General features: G+C 28.7%; 5 protein-coding genes across 7 annotated transcripts; 2 read left to right on the forward strand and 3 right to left on the reverse strand.

The window, feature by feature from the left end:
* Positions 1 to 323: 323 nt before the first annotated feature.
* Positions 324 to 2,125, reverse strand: Polr3G (RNA polymerase III subunit G). The gene is made up of 2 exons (XM_033349356.2): positions 1,837 to 2,125; positions 324 to 1,473 (listed from the first exon to the last, which is right to left on the reverse strand). The coding sequence occupies exon 2, from the start codon at positions 1,183 to 1,185 to the stop codon at positions 535 to 537; it is 651 nt and encodes a 216-aa protein (XP_033205247.1). The 5' UTR covers positions 1,186 to 1,473; positions 1,837 to 2,125; the 3' UTR covers positions 324 to 534.
* Positions 2,126 to 2,544: 419 nt separating this feature from the next.
* Positions 2,545 to 5,557, forward strand: nop5 (nop5 ribonucleoprotein). The gene is made up of 4 exons (XM_033349342.2): positions 2,545 to 2,747; positions 2,926 to 3,002; positions 3,172 to 4,679; positions 4,807 to 5,557. The coding sequence occupies exons 1-4, from the start codon at positions 2,703 to 2,705 to the stop codon at positions 4,941 to 4,943; spliced, it is 1,767 nt and encodes a 588-aa protein (XP_033205233.1). The 5' UTR covers positions 2,545 to 2,702; the 3' UTR covers positions 4,944 to 5,557.
* A 460-nt stretch (positions 5,558 to 6,017) lies between these two features.
* On the reverse strand, positions 6,018 to 9,335 carry fzr (fizzy and cell division cycle 20 related). The gene has a single exon (XM_033349345.2). It carries the CDS (start codon positions 9,038 to 9,040, stop codon positions 7,580 to 7,582), a length of 1,461 nt encoding a protein of 486 aa, XP_033205236.1. The 5' UTR covers positions 9,041 to 9,335; the 3' UTR covers positions 6,018 to 7,579.
* Positions 9,336 to 10,322: 987 nt separating this feature from the next.
* ND-B12 (NADH dehydrogenase [ubiquinone] 1 beta subcomplex subunit 3) lies at positions 10,323 to 11,638 on the forward strand. 3 transcript variants are annotated; one of them, XM_033349207.2, is made up of 2 exons: positions 10,323 to 10,438; positions 11,206 to 11,638. In XM_033349207.2, the coding sequence occupies exon 2, from the start codon at positions 11,225 to 11,227 to the stop codon at positions 11,534 to 11,536; it is 312 nt and encodes a 103-aa protein (XP_033205098.1). In that variant the 5' UTR covers positions 10,323 to 10,438; positions 11,206 to 11,224; the 3' UTR covers positions 11,537 to 11,638. The 3 variants fall into 3 exon arrangements, with proteins under 3 accessions (XP_033205098.1, XP_076473292.1, XP_033205097.1); XM_076617177.1 differs by lacking the exon at positions 10,323 to 10,438 and adding an exon at positions 10,515 to 10,636; XM_033349206.2 differs by lacking the exon at positions 10,323 to 10,438 and adding an exon at positions 10,591 to 10,740.
* A 121-nt stretch (positions 11,639 to 11,759) lies between these two features.
* Positions 11,760 to 17,159, reverse strand: LOC117165816 (meckelin). Its single transcript, XM_033349210.2, has 13 exons — positions 16,940 to 17,159; positions 16,720 to 16,878; positions 16,259 to 16,560; positions 16,006 to 16,200; positions 15,663 to 15,914; positions 15,382 to 15,527; positions 15,085 to 15,250; positions 14,714 to 14,998; positions 14,173 to 14,637; positions 13,831 to 14,090; positions 13,265 to 13,445; positions 12,982 to 13,183; positions 11,760 to 12,910 (listed from the first exon to the last, which is right to left on the reverse strand). The coding sequence occupies exons 1-13, from the start codon at positions 17,136 to 17,138 to the stop codon at positions 12,687 to 12,689; spliced, it is 3,036 nt and encodes a 1,011-aa protein (XP_033205101.2). The 5' UTR covers positions 17,139 to 17,159; the 3' UTR covers positions 11,760 to 12,686.
* Between the last annotated feature and the right edge of the window lie 3,135 nt (positions 17,160 to 20,294).

Genomic DNA, 20,294 nt, shown 5'->3' on the forward strand with positions numbered 1-20,294 from the left:
TTTTTAACCTAACAAAAATCTAACAAATTCATATACCACATAATATTCATGTAAGTACTTACATTTATTATATTTGTACTGTTATTATTCCTGTCATGGGATTTATTATTATTACTGTTATTATACAATATACAAGCACATATTCTATTGTATTAAATATTAATATATGTATATGTACTGATAATTTAACGAGTTAAAAAGTTTATAAGCATTCCTAATATTATTATGAAACATAAAATGTATTAATCTGTACTTTATAAAGTATAAACAATCTAATTTAATCAGGAAAAATTAGGAAAAAATTAATTTGTATCTTTTTTAAGTGATCTATTTATTTAAAAATATTTCTATGCACTTTTATATATATATATATATATGATAAAATTACATCTCACATACATATAAAATTATCAAATTTTCTAAATTGAAACAGAAAGATAAGGATCTTAGCAAGTAATTTTTAAGATAAAAAATTGTGGTATTTAAATAAAATACTATCTGAAATGGAAATTTTTGATTCTTGTAGAAACTATCTTAATAAATCGGCCCATCATCTAAATTATCGTCTTCATCATCGTAACCTTCTCCATTATCGAAATAATTATTCACATAATCAGTTCCCTCATCCATTTCCTCATCTAGTTCTTCTTCCTCATCTTCTGCTTGCTCATCATCCTTTCCTTCTGCTTCTTCCTCCTCCTTTTCTTCTTCCTCTGCATCACTTTGTTGCAAACTCTCTTTTTTTTCTAATTCTTGCAACTTTAGCTCTATATCAATGTTCTTACGTTTTGTCTGTGGGTTCTCACATTTTTGTCCTTTACGCTTTCGCAATTGAGACTTTAATTCTATAGGCATTTTGCTCCAATCATATCTACTCTCATAACTACTTTTATCAGTAATCAAGTCTTGATATCGATCTGAATACCTCTCAATATCCTTTTTAATTACTAAAGGCAAAACATTGTTAGGCGATTCTCTCATATATTCTGCATATCCTTTCTTTAATTCCAACAAATAACTCATTTCTTTAGTAATATTTAAAGGCAATGGTTTATATTCTAGAAGAGGATATTTTAATGGAGGTTGTAAAACTGGTGGAGGTAATGTTTCTCCTTTAGCAAAGCCTAATTGTTCCGTACTGATTGACATGGAAGGCTTACCTCTTCCCCTACCACGTCCCGCCATGATAGTATTATATATTTATCTTATTATTATATTCAGTAGGATAGAAAAAGGCAATGTTTATTCCAAATTTGTTAGTAGTTACAAGAATATATGTGTTTAATTACTCTTATCATTTTTCAGTTTAAATGTGAGTATGAAAAATATGAAATATCAGTACTTTAGAAAATTACCTCAGACATTTTAGACCATAAGTTATTTTTTACTTTAATAATCAGGAAATAAGAAGGATATTTGACAAAATCGAAGACTTCAACAGCTAATTCTGTCTTACATATTTGTAAATGATCTCTGCAAGAACATAAGTAATAATATGCTTTAGTATAAACTTCAGTAATATACTCAATCTTCAGTTTATAATATGATACATAGATATAATCTCATTAATATTTAATAGTCAGATTCTGTAAGTAAGCTTAAATAGAATGTATTAAATAAATAAAATACATATTTTTAACAACTGTGATATTTGTTTTAATGTATCAAGAAGCAATAAATTTGTTAATATTATTATAAATACATCAATGATACTTTAAATACTATCATGTCTGAATAATAATGTAACTTATTATATGTACAACATTCAGTACAACTTTTGAATTTTATTTTCGAACATGTTAAATTTATTTTCTATGAATAAAATACTTAACTTACAGCGGTTGAACTTTGTTTTGAGTACACCGAATTTGTAACTTCTTTTTATATGATATGATAATGACAAAATGTAAAATTCAAGTATAATTCAAAAATACTAGTCCTAAGGCGTGGAGATCAGTATTGTAAAAATATTGTATACTTGTACGTGTATAAAATTAATAACTAGTGTATGATCTATTAGTACGCTATATTTACTTCACTCATAGTTCATATTATGATCATATAAACTAACTGCGAAAGCACGATCATATGAACAGACTTTGACTCGACGTTGACACTCGATCGACATACTTGATTTCTACCGAAACCAAATGTATAGAAGGAACCGTCCGAAAATTGAGTCGTGATAAATCAACATGGAAGACAAGAAAAGGATCTCGTTCTGCACATGCATGATATGCTATGGATGTTTAAGACAGAGACAAAGACACTATATTTATCTTTGTCTATCTCATACAACAAGAATTTTGTTGTCTTCGATGTTGATTTTTCGTGACTCAGTTTTCAGACGGTTTTCCCTAGCGAGTTTTCATTGATGACTGATGAATGATGACAAATGCATGTACATGTGGTTTTGGAGGTTTCATGACAGCACCGTTATGCGGCTTAATAATTAAATACTATACCAAAATGCTGATACCCTCACCAATCCCCCTCCATTGCAGTTGCCGGACTTGTGTATACGTGGGTATGATACTAGCGCGCAATATATAGTGTTATATGACCGTGCTTACTGGTTACGAATGTTTTACGAAATTATAACTAGCTGGCGTCTTTTATCATAAACGTGAAAATTGTTAAAAACCTTAATACGATATTTCGTATTAAATAACGTGACGTGACGTGAAAATAAATTAACCAAAATGTTAGTGTTATTTGAAACCCCTGCGGGATATGCAATTTTCAAGGTAAATTATATTAAAAGCTGTAACTTAATACTTAACCTAAAAAATGTTGCACGTGTTCGTGCTGCTAATAATTTTTAGGTTTATTTTAACAATTTAAGTATCTTTTTACGTTTTAAATACGGTGTAAATACCTTATTGGTTTAAATATGTATCATAAAATCATGTTTGTTTCTTACAGTTACTTGATGAAGATAAGTTAACAGAAGTAGAAAATCTTTATCATGATTTTGAAACACCTGAAGCAGCTAGTAAGATGTAAGTTGATGTTTTTGACTTTAATTTTGCATTACAATAATTTTGATAAGTTCTGTTGTTAAAAAATGCATTAATACCTTTAATTGAAGTAATAAATTTGATAGAGCAAGATATTGCATTCAGAACAATTTTAATTTTTAGTCTTAATATTAAATATCTTGCATTACAGAGTGAAGTTGAAACACTTTGAAAAGTTTGCCGATACTACTGAGGCTCTTGTAGCTACAACTGCTGCGGTAGAAGGTAAACTTTGTAAATCATTAAAGAAGATACTTAAAAAACATTGTAATGAACTTCAAGAACAACTAGCTGTAGCTGACGCTAAGCTAGGTAATGCTATAAAGGATAAACTGAGTTTGTCTTGTGTCAGTAATACTGCTATACAAGAATTAATGAGATGTATAAGAAGCCAGATGGATAGTTTATTGGCTGGTTTACCTAAAAAAGAAATAACAGCAATGGCATTGGGTTTAGCACATAGCCTTTCTAGGTACAAATTGAAATTTTCACCTGATAAAATTGATACTATGATAATACAAGCTGTTTGTTTGTTAGATGATTTAGACAAAGAATTAAATAACTATGTTATGCGTTGTCGTGAATGGTATGGCTGGCACTTTCCAGAACTTGGAAAGATTATTACAGATAATATAGCATTTGTTAAAACAGTAAAAGTAATTGGAACTAGAGAGAATACTATAAATTCAGATTTATCTGATATATTATCAGAAGATGTAGAGGGAAAAGTAAAAGAAGCTGCTGAGATATCTATGGGAACTGAAATCTCTGAAGATGATATTTTAAATATTCAACATTTATGTGATCAAGTTATTGAAATTTCTCAGTATAGAACACAATTATATGATTATCTTAAAGCAAGAATGATGGCAATGGCACCAAATTTAACTGTTCTTGTTGGAGAGTTAGTGGGAGCTCGTTTAATCTCACATGCTGGGTCTTTAATTAATCTTGCCAAGCATCCAGCATCTACTGTGCAAATACTTGGTGCTGAAAAAGCTCTCTTTAGAGCATTAAAATCAAAAAAAGATACTCCAAAATATGGTTTAATTTATCATGCACAACTTGTTGGACAATCTTCAACAAAAAATAAGGGAAAGATGTCCAGAATGTTAGCTGCTAAAGCTTCATTAGCAACTAGAGTAGATGCATTAGGAGAAGATGGCAGCTTTGATCTTGGTGCTGAACATAAAGCTAAATTGGAAGCACGTTTGAGGATTCTAGAAGAAGGGAATTTACGTAGAATTAGTGGCACAGGCAAAGCAAAAGCAAAATTTGAGAAATATTATACTAAAAGTGAATATATTCAGTATTCTGTTAATGAGGATGTAACTCCTCGACATGGGAAAAGAAAACATTCTGAAATTGAAGATAAAAAAGCGCTGATCGAAGAAATTACAAAGCCAGATGAAGAAATTACAAAGCCAGTTGAAGAAATTACAAAGCTAGATGAAGAAATGCCTAAGAAAAAGAAAAAGAAAGTTAGTGACAGTATAGATGAATCAGTAACTCAGGAAGTAGCTCAGTCAGAAGAAGTTTTGACAAAGAAAAAGAAGAAAAAAAGTAAAGTACAGGATATAGAAGGTAATATTGAATCAAGCTTTAAATGTGAAGAAGAAGGAGAGAAAGCAGTAGAAAACATTCCTGGGATATCAGGGGGTTAGTTTTTATTTTATCTATTTTATGAATTTTAAATCTATAATATGATATGAATAAAATTACAAGTAGAAAATATAATATGTACAAATTTAATATACATATAAAATATGTTTTTTTTTTGTTATAGAGCAAATAAAGAAGAAAAAGAAGAAGAAAGATAAGGATCAGGAGATTGAAGAGACTACATTCACAAATGAAGAAACAAGTGAAAAAGTTATAAGCGAAAAAAGAAGAAAAAAGAAAAAGAAATCTCAAGATGAATGAAATTTTTTCAACATATGCAATTTAAAAAAGTAATTTTTTAAAAATATAACTGTTCATTATCGATTGTAAACTTATATATAATTAAAAAATTAATTTTCTTTAAATATACATATATGAAATTATGTTTTTATAATAGAATTCAATTATATATTTTTAAATATAAACAATATAATCATACAATTTGAAGATAAGTGTATAAAAATGACTGTGGGTCTGTATTTTGTAAGATGTATTATATTAAAATACAAATATTTCAAGCATTAAATAAAGAATGATCAGCAAATAGTTTAGTTAATATTTAGAAATATGCTCAATATTAGTGATTTAGTGTCTTCTTCATTTTTATATATCTTTTTTAATATGATATATGTCTTAAAACATCATTGACATTTACTCATTATTATCTATTTCTTTTAATAACATACTTCGAAGTTTAAATTTTGTAAATTCATAATTCTGCATGTATGTATTATCTGTTTCCAAAATTCTTCAATAGTATTAATGGATGTTTCATAAAAAATTAATTACGAATATCTCTATAAATAATTTATAAATATTTGTATAATAATTATTGTACTGATGCATTTAAAATAAATTTAATGATAATACAGTTACATGTAATGAACCAGAAGTGGAATCTATAACAAGTGTATTTACTGTTTATATTCAATTATAAGATATCATTGAAATTTGTTTGCGTTTCATTTAGACGTTAATAAGAAGTTTTTTTTATATTTTAGAATGATTTTCTAAGTAAATTATTGAAGACAAGTAGTTTTGTATAATACCACTGAATTTGTCTCAATATTACTTATAAAACTAAATGGGAAAAACGTAACTTCCAAAAAGTGCAGGTGACCACAACTTTTTGTCAAAAAAAAGTTTCAGGCTAGTTTTACATTACAACTTGTTATTGATTCAGGACTGATCAACATTTGTTTGGAACATTTTTTTATTAGATTACTAAAAGTTCCTAAAAAATTGTGACAGCCATAAATATACTGTATATTTATACATTTAACAACATAAGGCAATGTAGATACATATACATATGGATATTCCCATTGATTTGAATTTATGTTATAACTATGTATTTTATTTATTGAATGTTTTAAAATATTACAGCAATTGTGTGTAATAATTACATATATCTCTTTTTCAAAAAGCTCAAACTCAACATTGTATTTTCTCCTCTAAATCAAACATCTTTTCCATATTTTGAATAATATGAGTAATATTTATGTGTATATGTATATTTACATTGAATGTAATATACATTTATCATAATTTCATAAACTAAGCGTAATCATTCCATATATGTTAGTATTTAAATTTCTATTTCTAAATTGAGTTTGTACAAAATATAAGCTATAGCTTTTTGTATTTTCTATTTAAATATTATTATGATATTAAAATCTTATATAGTATCATATCAATATTTAAAAAAGAAAACAATAATATTTAAAATTACTGATATATGCACTTATATTAATTCATTCCAATGTATCATATCAATTATGATACAATAAGGTCATATAATTTACAAACACTTTTATAAAAAAATCACATCATAATTTAATGTCAGAATATATTTATTTCGTTTTACATATACTTTAAAGTATTTTTTAAGATTTGGGAAAATAGATTATACATACTCTTTGAGAACTATACAATATAAATTTTAAATTCTACTGCACTAGAATGTTTATAGTATTTTTATTAACTGTTTTCTAATTTCTTTTAGAATATACAGGTAAGTATATATCAATATATTATTTTTATATAAATAAATGAATTTATTTTATAAATCATATTTCAATTTATTTGTACAATTTGCTGCTGCAAAATATAAATTAATATAAGTCGTTTTGGAGGAAAAATAACTGATAATTATGATACAACCTTTTTATATATATAAGTTTTTCTATATAAATTTCATATATATAATAAATTTTGATAAGGTTGTAAGAAATATTCTTTGAAAATCTGTAGATTTTATAAAAAATTAAAAATTATAAATATTTGGAATCTCCCTCTCTCTCTCTCTCTCACACACACACACACGGGCGCGCGCACACACAGTGTATAATATGCCCTTAAAAGAAACTGCAATATTGCAATTCAAAATTAACAACAATACTATAATATTCCATTTTCTTTGCCTTATGTTTTACAGTACTGTATATCTAAAGTAAATTGTTAAATACTTAGTCATTGAATTTTGTTAAAATGAATAAAAGATATAAATGACTAATTAATAATTATCTGTATGTAATATTGTGTAATAAGATAAAATATAAAAAATGTTAAAAAAATAGATATTGCATTTTTGAAATATAAATTTTAATGCTTTGGACATAAAAATATTTGTGTGAAAAATACATAAAAATTATATATGATCTTTGTTTTTCCTTATAAGGGCATGATTTTATGAATAACTTATTGCACATAAAAATTAATGAACAATAGGCTGTGCATATAAACTTAATCTTAATAAATTTCAAAATGTTTTTACTTATAACTAAATGTTTGTAAATTATTAGTTATATACGTTATATATCTTATAATTTTTCAGAATACTAGAATAGTGCATATATTATGTATTATACATAATATCATAATTTTTTTATAATAATTTATCGAATACTAGTAAAGAGGTTTAATACAGACTTATTTTCTTTCTGACTACGTGCTTTACTGAACACATTCCAAAAACGTAAAGTTTCATCTCCAGCACCAGTTACAATAGCTTCACCATCTGGTGACATAGCTAAATATAAAACTCTATATGAATGTCCTGTTAATTTTGCAACTTGAGTTAGACTGGGATATTTCCACACCAGAATTTGGTTTTGAGAATAACCATGTGTACTGACTAATTCTGAACTGTGCTTACTCCAAGCCAAATTACAAACTTGAGAACCAGTATCTACACATTGCATTGGTTGACCGGTTAGTGTATTCCAAAATCTAATGCATCTGTCTGCTGTACCACCACCAGAAGCTAAAAGACCATGATGATGTGGAGACCACGCGATAGCTTTGACAGCTGCTAGATGTTCAGTATATGTTTGTATCGGTGAAAGGGAATGTAAGTTCCATACATAAAGACGATTGTCATTTCCACCAGAGGCTAAATATTGATTATCTGGGGACCATTTGAGTCCACAGACTTCTTGTCTATGAGCTCCTAAACGTCTTTCACTCACAACACAAGGAGTTCTAACATCTCTTTGTAATATTAACCTATCTCTACTACCAGATGATAAAACTTCACCATTCCAAGCTAGAGCTCCAACTCTTGCACTATGTCCTTGTAACTTGCTTACTTGTTTACTCACAGCTACATCCCATACTTGGATATAGCCCAAATGTGTACCAACTGCTACTAAGTTTCCTCTTTCGTTCCAAGCAACTGATGTTACACTATTACCATCACTGGATAAATCACATAGTCTAGTCACCTGGCTGGTACACGCAGACCACAAATAGACACAGCTACCTAGACCAACACTGAGAACATTTTGAGAAGACCAATCAACAAGATTTAAATAAAAGTCATCTTGCAGTTCAGGGGCATCTAGTACTTTGAAAGGTATTCTGGAAATCTTCCTTGTTGCTTTTCTTGGAGATCTTAAAAGTTTTTGACTTTTGGCACTCAATGGTGACAAAGAATAAGGTGAACTTTGATCCAATAATGTGTGGTCTTTCGTAGGTGTAATGTATTTAAAAAGATTTCTGGTAACCACTGGTGATAATACTCTTCGTTCTTCACATTGTCCTTTTACATCTTCTATGCTTGCTCCAAGCAGTTCATTTTTTAAGAGACAAGAATAGGCAATACCATCGCGGTTACTTTCTCCATTCTCGCGAGTCTTCTTTGTGACTATACCATTTCGATTGTTCTCTGATATCATTGAAAATGTTGTTTGGTAATTATTGCCCGACCGTGTTGGTATAAATCGATCGAAACTATTATTCATCATTTTAGTTGGCGAAAAATATACTGATGGATGAAGTCCAGGACTTGCTAGACTATCTATATGGCTCTCGCTGCTTGACTTTAACAGCCGTTTTTCGTATTCGTGGTGAAACATTTTTTTAATGCTACTCTTTCACATTCACTCACATAATTATTCACCATACACGATTGTTCTCCTTTAGATTACGTAAATTGCACGTCCATTGTCATTTTTCATACAAAACACGGTACTGATGAAATTGAGCAAACTGTCCCGTAGAATCTCTATTCAACGTCAACTTGGAAAATTTTTGATACGGAAATAAGGAGGTTGAACGTGATTCTCCAATCGAAAAGCTTAATTCAAAGCGCTATGTTTAAAAACAGATAGGCAAATGACTGTGTAAAAAGCTGTACTTGAATGAGCATCCACCTAGCGACGTACTAACGAAATTATAGTGAAATGTTGTTGTATAACGTACTTTTTAAAGAATATAAATGAAGAATTTAGATATCTCATTTATTACCAATAATATTATGTATTACCATTATTAAGTTGATTCCAAATTTTATATATCATAATATATTCAATGATAGGACCAATCGTATACCATATCTACTTTTGCGCTATAATAATGTATATTAATGACATTAAGTAACGTTTTAGAAATTATTGTTTTAGTGATTTGCCCTACCAAATTATAATTAGAGGAAATTAAAAGTGCAATTATTTTGTATGTGATTTACGTAAATGTAACATTTTCTGTTTAGTTTTTGCTTTGTACTGCACATATTTATGTATTATATATTTATTTTTGTACGTATATACTTCGTATATACAGGATGGTTGGTAACTGGTGGTACAAGCGGAAAGGAGGTGATTCTACGCGAAAAAAGAAGTTGAAAATATAGAATAAAAATTTTCTTTTTTAATTTCTTTTTTTTTTAATTTTTCCATCGAGACAACGATCTACAGTGAGATCCATTATAACGCACCGCACGCATACCGAGCGAAAATTCAAAGTCGATTTTCTCGAAAACAAAGCCTCAAACGAAAAATTTTTATTCTATATTTTCGACTTCTTTTTTCGCGTAGAATCACCCCCTTTCCGCTTGTACCACCAGTTACCAACCACCCTGTATATTGATAGTTAAATAACTCAAAATTCATAGTTCAATGGATATCAATGAATAGTAAACGTTCGCTAACAAATTTTAAAGTTATAATTCAATATATAATTAAAAAAATTATATGTTTATTTAAGATAAATGTTTAGTTTATTTAGAAATATGTATTTGTGAAATTACTAACAAATATATATATTCTGTGAATAATTTCATAATTTTTATTAAAATTTAAATGTGTTTAATCGTAAGAATAATTTAAAATATGCATTATTTAGCGAAGTCAAAATTTTATTTATTCACATCCAAGATACAAGATTGCGCATGCGGCATGCGTCAAAATTGACGTGTGTATATGTATGTATATTACCATTTTGTATAATCGAACAATCTTCAAATATTTTTAAAGGTATGTATACATCTTTCTGTATGTATAAATGTTTCGTTTTTGTAAAACTGTAAATACCATTCTTATCTTTATTTAAGAAATCAAACTAACATTGTAGAATGACGATAATAAGGATTTTGCTTTTAAAGTACATGTAATATACCAACCTTAACACTCAATTTGTGGCTTACATAAGCTGTACAACCTCTTTTGTACAAAGTATTAATAATTAGTATAAGAATATCAAGTGTTTGTATTTTAAGCATAATGCAAAACGTGCTTGAAACTGCACACATACAATAAGTTGTTCTGTTGATGTAAAGGTTAAATAATTTTATTCAATAACTACAGTTTTGTATTACATTAGATAATTTTTTCTAATTTCTTGTTTTATTCTGACCATAAATTTTGTGTAATAAACAGATTAAATTTTTAAGAAAATTACGAGTAATGTGTTAAATTAATACATTTTCATATTAATAATAAATTCACTTATATTTTGTTATTGTATTTCAATATATGAGATCTTTAAATTCATCTTATTATATGTGTGTTCTATATAAAATTTTGTATTTCTATACAAAAGCATGTTATGTATTGTATATATATTTACTTAACCTTACAATAATTTTAATGCCTGACTTAACAAAGTTATGTATTTCCATCTGCTTTAATTACCTAAAAATTGCATTTATAAATTAGATTTTTTTATCCTATATTTTAGGTATTTTTTGTAACATATGATTATTGTTCAAATATTTGATTATAAATTAATAATTTAATTTCAGATACAACTTTTTTGAAAAAATGGGAGGTCATGATCATGGGTATAAAATACCAAGTCCTGATATATACAAAGTAGAAGATGTGCCACAGCTTAAAATGGTCCAAGAGGAACTAGCTAAACTTGGGTTGAAGGACCCTTGGTTAAGAAATGAAGTTTGGCGTTATACAGGACTACCTGGTAAATCACATTTCTTACGAGTGTTTAAGGGAGTTACCACGGGTATGCTAACCGGATTTGCAGCATTTTTAGTAACAATAGGCATAGAACAATATTTTGGAATTACTTATGGCAAACATCATGATAAACATCATAACAATGATGATCATCATTAATATTATATAAGGACATATTTGATGGCCAGGAAATATTAAACAGTTTAAATTACTGTTATATGTATTATAGCTTTAGAAATAAATTATAATTTGAGATTTAAATGATGAGAGTAATGAATTCTTCCACTCAGTTCCAATAAACATGCAGTTCTTGGTTCATATATAACATAAGGAATATATTCTTATTTAATACATTGTTGACCAGCTATTTCATGTAAAGATTAACGCGTATAACATTGCAACGCGTTTGTGCATAAAAATACTAGTTTATTCGTGAGCAGTCAACCGTATGTTAATATGAACTTTACAACTTATACATGTATGAAAGTATCTTTATTTATTTACTGCATTATACAAGAACTGTTACATATCAGTCAGGCAAAATTTATCCAAATGAATAACAAACAAAGATAAATATAGCAATCGTTATTTGTGAATGAAGAATAATTTTATTTATTTGCAAAATTTGTCTTCGTTCGTAATTAATACAGTTCGTAATTAATTTTTTGTCAAACAATACATAGCGAGATTATACGCACTATGATTTTATTTGCGTCATTCATGAATAAATATACAAGTAATAAAAGGAAAATAGTAACTCCTAATTACGAATTTAACGAATAATTAAATATTTGTGAATAAATTTATTTGTGAATAAAAGTTTCGAATAATTTATTTATTATTTGGATAAAAAAATTAAATAATGCCGAACTCTGCTGTAAATTTTTCAGCGTGTTGCATTATACAAATCCATATTGTAAGGATTCAAAAGATATATGTCATAGCTTTTACGGATGATTTTACATCTTCGGATCGGTGGATATTTGTTAAAAGATGGTGTATATTGTAAAACTTGACTTTGAACAGTTGGAACGTTGCGATCTATGGTTCCTTTAACAAGTTTTGTCCTTGTGATGAGTAGAATGAAATTTGGCCTTGAAATTTAAGGTCAACATCTATTTTGTAGTATGCACTTTTTTTAAACAGATTTCTATTAAACCTATGGTTTAAATGGAAGGTGTGAAATCATCTGGTAAACCTATGACATATATATTTTTTAAATAGCCTATACAAATTAATAGTAAGTACTATATGTTAATATAAACGTATCAAATACAAAATGTCACAATATTTGAATAATACAAATCATTTACATAAAAAACAATTTATCTAATAATGTATGATTATTTAAATTTTTTTTGCCATTTTCTTTTACTATCACAACTAACAGCATTGACACTAATACTGTAATTATAATAGCTAATGTACAATCGTTACATAACACAATAATGAAAGTAAATACTGAAATTTCAAATGTTGCAAATAACCACTCATTTCCATATAATAATACTTGACTGAAAGAATAATTATTATCTGCAAAAATTATATATATGAGTTATCATTAAAGCTACTTTTTTTTCTTTTTCTATTAAAAGAAACATTACCAATATAGAAAATTGATTTCTCTTCGTTGTGGGAAAATACTATATTAAATAACTTCTCAAAAAAATGTTGTTCTTTAATGGCATAGTCTTCATTTGTTATGCAGTGATCTAGATATTTACATAGATATTCTTTCAGTTTTAATTGATTATTGAAAATATATTCCCAATTTGAATAATAAGTCCTTATAAAATTACTTGGTTCCTGAAAAGAAGTAAAAATTATAAATAATTAGTTCGCAAAATAAATTTTAAGAAATGTTAGCTAAAGTTATGTTATACATACGATATTCATCAGCTCTAAACTTTTGTTAAAAGTAATTCTGAAAGTTTTTGTTAAGTACAATATAAATGTTTGTTGAGTTGTTCCTGGTACAAGACCTCTATGTGCACATAAATTATTTTTTTCCATTTGTAAATCATTAATTAAAGTACGTAAGTCTGTGTCTGCAAATCCATGCACTGATCTGTTGTGAAATGATGAAAATATTTAATTATAAGCACTTTACTTCTATACAGGGTGGTTGGTAACTGGTGGTACAAGCGGAAAGGGGGTGATTCTACGCGAAAAAAAAGTCGAAAATATAGAATAAAAATCTTTTTTCTAATTTTTTTTTTTTTAATTTTTCCATCGAGACAACGATCTACAGTGAGATCCGTTATAACGAGACGTAATAAAGTGCACGCGTACCGAGCGAAAATTCAAAGTCGATTTTCTCGAAAACAAAGTCTCAAGCGAAAAATTTTTATTCTATATTTTCGACTTCTTTTTTCGCATAGAATCGCCCCCTTTCCGCTTGTACCACCAGTTACCAACCACTCTGTATATTTATATTTATTAATGCATATTACCTTCCATGAATATAAAAACCATAATAATTAAATGGTAAAATAAATACACTGATGTTTGCAATTGAACATACATTTATAAATTCTTGCATTTTGTTTGCAATACATTGTTCATAGAATACAATGAACACTAACCACTGGATGGAATAAGTTAATATATATATTAAGACACATATTGTAAAATATAAAATAAAATTACAATCTTCAGAAAATGTTGGGATTATTTCTGGTATCCCAAGAATCCATGGATACAGTCGTATGACCTATTCGAAATATAAAATTTAATCTTAATCATTTAATTTCTCGCTACTTACTCTTGCATAAAAAATACATAAAATAATTTACCTGAAAAATACATAAAACCACAAGCAATTGTATCTTTATGTTTATCTTTCTTTCAGTTTGAAGATTTAACCACTGACTTGCAATAAAGTATGTCCTCCATATACTAATAGATGAATTATTAAAATTGCTACTTTTATTTATCATCTGATCAGAACTTTTTGATATCGAGTTTGTAATTGAAATATTAGTTTTGTGCTTGTTAACTGGAAAAGATTTGTTAAAATTTTTGAAGTTATTATGCTTATTTAACTTATACAAGATTTTCTTGCGTTTAGCTGTTATTGTTTCTGATGACATTTGCAAATGTTTTAATTTATTCCTTGAGAGTTTATCATTATGGAATTCATTTATAGGCACATATGGAAGATCATTACATTGATTGTATGTCATTTTTGGTTGTTCCCAATCAATAAAGAATATATCAGTATTCCAATATTGACAAATAAATCCAAATATTTCTATAAGCTAAATTAGAAATTAATAAATTTGAAATACTTAAAGTAATTAATTGTATATTTATATTTTACGTTTAAATACTTACTTTAGAAAAAAATGCTACTGTACTAAATGTTTTTATCATCTTTTCATTGATATCTTCAGAGAAGAGGATATACGGTATTGTTTTTCCTTTATAAAACATAAATAGATATAGGCATAAAATAATCAAACACAAAATAATTATGCTTCCTATAGCAGACATAGTGTAAATAAAAAACCAAATAAGTACAAATACATTAATGGAAGAAGCATGATGTTGTTTACTGTATTTCCATGTTTTTATCCCAGATAAAATGAAACTTAATCCTGACAAAATCCCAATAATTATCTAGGAACGAATATACATATAACAATAATAATATTATAAATATATCTTATTGTTATTTTCTTCTTATTACTGTTTTGTATATTTACCATGAAATGTGAATCAATATTCTCATCTTTTAGAGTGAATCTTATTTTATAATCTAATGTAACTTCTATAATTTTATCAATCTGTTCATATGTTAATTCAGCATATTCAATAATTAATAATGGAGGAAATATTTTATTGTTATCCTTTGTACTTTGAATATTAATTCTGTAAAAAGTATTATAATATATAACTTTGTTATTTTAGTAGTCACGTGTTAAATTTAATATATAATTTGTTTGATAAAATCAAATTTTGTTTGATAAAGTCAAATTATAAAGAGCAGGTAAAGGACTCACATTACGTTCAAAGATTTCATATAACGTAACACAGACAGTTCATCACCATTGTTACTTGTGAGATTATATAATGTTTTAAAACCACTAATATTATCAACAAAGAAAAATTTTCGAACTAACTGCCAATCTGATAATTTATTATGATTCTGTAAAATTGTTAGGATTATATATATTTTAAAACACTTTCATAAAATAATGCACAAAGCACCATTTACAATCTAATATAGTAATCAAGTATTTATATCTAAATTTATTGACTACTTCATAATTGATTTTCTTACCTGATTAATGTTTTTAACAAATACAGGTAATGCATACATTAAAATTTTGTTATCTCTTATAAATGTTAAGTATGGAGATAGAAACTCTATCTCTGTGTGCAATAAATTTTTAATTGCAAATTTACATTTTTTTTCAAAATTAATACCAAATTTAACATGCTCTAACAAATTGCATGGAATATTAGGTGTACCAATTGATTTGAAATTGCCATGTAAAGAGAATGTTATAACTGTAAAATTTAATATATTATCCTAAAAAGATATGGTTTATATTATCAAATATTATACATTTAAGTAATAGATTGTTACAAATATTACAAATACATATATATGTGTTACATACCTTGTCTCCTTTCATCAAGCTATAATTTTGCGTAATTTGTTTGCTATTTAATACAGTTGTAGCTTCATCTTTATTATAAAATAACCATATAGGTGATTTTTGTTTTTGCATAAAGAACTTGCATGCAATATCATTAGCATAAAGACTTAAAACACATATGTTTGATAAATATTCACATGCTAATTTATCTCTTTTCTAAAAATATGCGTGTACTATTATTTTCTTATTTTTATATTCTTATTTGCTCTCTTACCTTACAAAAATATATAGCAGTCTGAAGTTCATTACTAAAATAATTATTTGTGTTTTGACTGTTAAACTTCACTTGAAATGCAGGTTTTAGATTCTCTTTATCAACAGAAGTACTTTTATGTAAACAATAATTCTGTAGCTGTGTATAATGGTACTTTGTTAAATACATATTAGTTTGATAATAATCATATTTAAAATTTTTGCAGGGCAAGCATCTAGATACATCCAAAAATGGATAAGTATTATTGATACATGGAACACAATGTATAGTATCCAATAACGTTCCATCTAAGTGTCTATCTACTGTAAAATGATTAAAATATAACTAATAATAATATAAATAATTAAAGAATCTGCAATTTAATCAATAGATAATATGTTACAAATATGTAATTTAAAGTAGTTTGGTTTAAATGCTAATACATAAATACTTTTGCCTATTGCAAATGCTTTAATTATTACCTTGTATTTCATTAGGGGCGCATCTACACGTCGTGTTACATGATACGCAGTCGTTCCCATCCGAAGTTACTGTAGCATTAATGCCACAAAATACGCATACGGGATAACCATCCTTGAAACCAATTTTTTTACTAAATTTGTTACATATACATCGTAATCCTATAAAAGGAATAATTTAAGTATTTAAATAAAATGTTGAAAAATTTAATTTCAAACTCACGGTCGACAGATGGTTTTAAATTTTTATTGGCATCACATGGCATGCAGGTAAGTGATGTGGTATCAAAATATTCGTTATTTTTACATTTCGATGGTTGAGAATATTCAAATAATTCTTTACTCACAGCAATAATTTGGGTAAAATTTACCGAATAGATTAAGAAATAGAAAAAGATATCTTTTCTTGTAAAACGACACATTTTGTATACATCTGATATCTATATACGTATGTATGTACTTACTTACTTTGTGTACGACTTTCGTTTCTATAGTAACCGGTCATGAAAGTTTGTAATATCTTACCTATATATGTAGATAATCTTTTACGTATTTTATTTTTTAAGAAAGTACAACAAAGAATCTAATACAAAGTTTCAAATACGATAGTAAATATTGAAGTACACATATACACACACGTACGCGCGCGTGTAAAAAATGTATATGAACATATATATGTCGGAGTGCCATCGGGAGTAAGGTTGGGGGCGGCCGAGGTATCTCCTCGGGAATTAGCCATGGATGCAAATGACGATGGCTCCAGATTTGTTGACGAATCCACGGCACACGGGATGGCAAGTATCAGTGTAATAATCGGGTCGGGTAACTTCTCGATGACTCGGTCCGCACTTCGTATAGCGACTCACTAACAAAAGCTCTGTCCATCTTAATGAGACTGTCCTTATATATTCCTGTCCCCACTTCTGGGGTCAATCCTTGTTTTTAAGGAGAGTCATATAATCATTCCGTACCTCTGTCAGATACGCGTCCCTCCCGTGCCCGTGGCTACGTCCAGTGACCTGTTAGGTCACCCTAAACCCGAACCCGTCGTCATAAAGCCCGGTTGGAACATTAAAAGTTATTTTCTTATTTTTATTACCTAAACATACAAATCTTGATTATGGTATTGGGGGTTTCCCAACATTCCCGACGGCAATCCCGCTATCCTTCCATCTCCGACATATATGCCGGAGAAGAGTCAGGAACAGGGTTGTGGGCGTTTGATAGACCTCCCTTGGAGTTGGCCATCATTGTGTTATAACGAAGATACGGCCTGATACTACGAGTATGAACACTACCGATTCGACAATCAACAGCGGCGATTAGGCACTCGCGACACTAGTGATAATGGTCTTAGGTTCGATAACGAATCCACAGTCAACGGGATGATAGATATACTTGCTCACACAATCTAACTCAAACGTGTAATACTCACAGATCGTAAGGCGCTACTCTCTCCGTCGTTAAGATCGTAAGAAAGAATGACTTTTCGTCTCAATGATGCCACAGAGGAAAACTATAATGGGGTGTGTCTAAGGACACGAGTTCATCGGATTCGTTGAGTATAGCCCTCGTTCAGAAAGTAAGGGAAATTGACGTGGCTGTCAATTGGTCAATTTGGGACAAAGACTGCCTGTCCGTTTGAATAACCTTAATTACCAAAAACCTAGATTTTATAGCGGGTCCTCAGGCTAGCTGAACTTGTGCTGTGTAAGTGCATCAACATCAGGTATTCATTGTCCGAAGGAACCGTTGGCATGTTTTACTGTCAGGTACCTCTATGGGTATTTCCTTTAATGAGAGTTATAACATCACTCCACACCTTTGTTAGACGGAGCGCCCGTCTCGTTAACCGCGGCTACGTTCGGCGACTGATGGTCGCCTTGAGCTCAAGCTTATTATCACAAATCGCAAACAAGTACCATTGGGCAGAATGACGGCAAATTGTTTAATCACAACTGTAAACTTTAATTACGATTTTACGGATTTTCCCGAAGTTCCAAGGGAAGGCTCCGGTGCCCTTTCATCTCCGACATATATATCTTAGTTTTCGAGTTATGAATGATTAATGAAAATATTCGAAGTGCCTGGTACCTCAATATATCCGCTGATTGTGAGCGCTAATTCAAGCTATGCCTGTATGCCATGCTGAATTGCCGTCTTGATACAGAGCTTTTGTATCTGTTTCAAAAGGCAATGTTTAACACATAGCGCCATCCGAGCTTCCTACTCTAACAAAGTTTCTTGCCTAAAAATCAGTAAATTTGTAAGCTCAATACTTCAAAAACTAATTAAAATTGTATAGATGAAAGGCTGATGAACTTGTCTTCAGAAGTACTATCAGATGATTCATAGAGAAATATATAGTGCTGCTTAAAAAGCGAACTTCTTTATATCTCGGAAAATAATAATATAAGAAAAATTCATTAGGAAATAAAAGGCTGTCCAGTGTTCAGAGTTACCGTGGATATATTAATATGACTAATATTATAATGACGGACAAATTTTCAATTGATTGTTAATATTTGATAATAATCAAAAATTTAGCGATGTTATTTATTGTAAGGAAAACATATAAAATGCATATGAAACAACTTTCCATGAAAGCACGTTGCCGGTTTTACAATGTATAGCTAATCGGGAGCGGTATTCAAATGTCAATGACGATTATATTCGTTAATTTGCAAAAAATCGAAATTTTAGTTTATTTGTATTCATACCTATATTTATTTTACGATATGTCTACGAAATATGTACGAAATGCGAATAAACCAGTCGAATTAGAATCGGAAAAAATTGTAAAAGTAATTTTTTTACACAAAATGGTTCGGAAGATCATTTGAAATGAAATGTATGTGTTGCAAATTTATGAAAAGTTGGGCGTCGTAGTTAGAAAAAAAGGCATATAGGTACGAAAAACAGGTTTTTCGCGTATAAAAAGATAAATAGTGATTTTACAGAAAAAAATTTAGATTGAGAAATGCAGGCATAATGTAGGAAAGATCGGCAAAATGAGACCTATAAGATCAAAATCGATCGATACGTTGACTTGCAACAAAATAAAAGCTGTCAAAATAGACCTCATTTTCACTCGTTTGTTATTCACAGAGATTTGAACGCACGACTTTAAAATTTTAATAAAACATGATCTTGGTAATGATAAAAAGCGTGCCAAATTTCAGTTTGAAATTTTTGTTAGATTTTGTACAAAATTGTTCGCTTCATCCCAAAAGGGTCTCCGTAGAAGTTAAGTTTCTATAGCTTTGATAAGTTTTTTTTTTTAATTTTTTTTTATTTATTTATTTGGATTTTACAATTTGTCCAGTAGGACATTTGGTAAAATGTTGTAGCTGTATACTAATATAACATGTGGGTGGCTACCCCCAGCGGGGTACCATCATCGTGTTTGTTAGGTTATGTCCTTTGTAAGATCTGTTGGGTGTTTCCTTTTTAATCTTCTTTTTATGCTTGATGTGTCGACCGTTTCCGCCTTTGATAAGTTGCATAGTAAGCTGTGAGCATGCTTTCTATTCTTTAATACTTGCACTATCGTATACATTTTGAAATGAAGTAATATT

Source organism: Bombus vancouverensis, chromosome 3, assembly GCF_051014615.1.
Source record: "Bombus vancouverensis nearcticus chromosome 3, iyBomVanc1_principal, whole genome shotgun sequence".
Lineage (NCBI taxonomy): Eukaryota > Metazoa > Arthropoda > Insecta > Hymenoptera > Apidae > Bombus > Bombus vancouverensis.

Coding starts and splice junctions, on each gene's coding strand:
- fzr (XM_033349345.2), bottom strand. CDS start 9,040: ATGTTTCACCACGAATACGAAAAACGGCTGTTAAAGTCAAGCAGCGAG.
- ND-B12 (XM_033349207.2), top strand. CDS start 11,225: ATGGGAGGTCATGATCATGGGTATAAAATACCAAGTCCTGATATATAC.
- Polr3G (XM_033349356.2), bottom strand. CDS start 1,185: ATGGCGGGACGTGGTAGGGGAAGAGGTAAGCCTTCCATGTCAATCAGT.
- LOC117165816 (XM_033349210.2), bottom strand. CDS start 17,138: ATGTGTCGTTTTACAAGAAAAGATATCTTTTTCTATTTCTTAATCTAT. Junction 14,999..15,084: donor ATATTGATTCACATTTCATG/GTAAATATACAA, acceptor ATTCGTTCCTAG/ATAATTATTGGGATTTTGTC. Junction 12,911..12,981: donor GAAATCAATTTTCTATATTG/GTAATGTTTCTT, acceptor TAATTTTTGCAG/ATAATAATTATTCTTTCAGT.
- nop5 (XM_033349342.2), top strand. CDS start 2,703: ATGTTAGTGTTATTTGAAACCCCTGCGGGATATGCAATTTTCAAG. Junction 2,748..2,925: donor CGGGATATGCAATTTTCAAG/GTAAATTATATT, acceptor TGTTTCTTACAG/TTACTTGATGAAGATAAGTT. Junction 4,680..4,806: donor CATTCCTGGGATATCAGGGG/GTTAGTTTTTAT, acceptor TTTTTGTTATAG/AGCAAATAAAGAAGAAAAAG.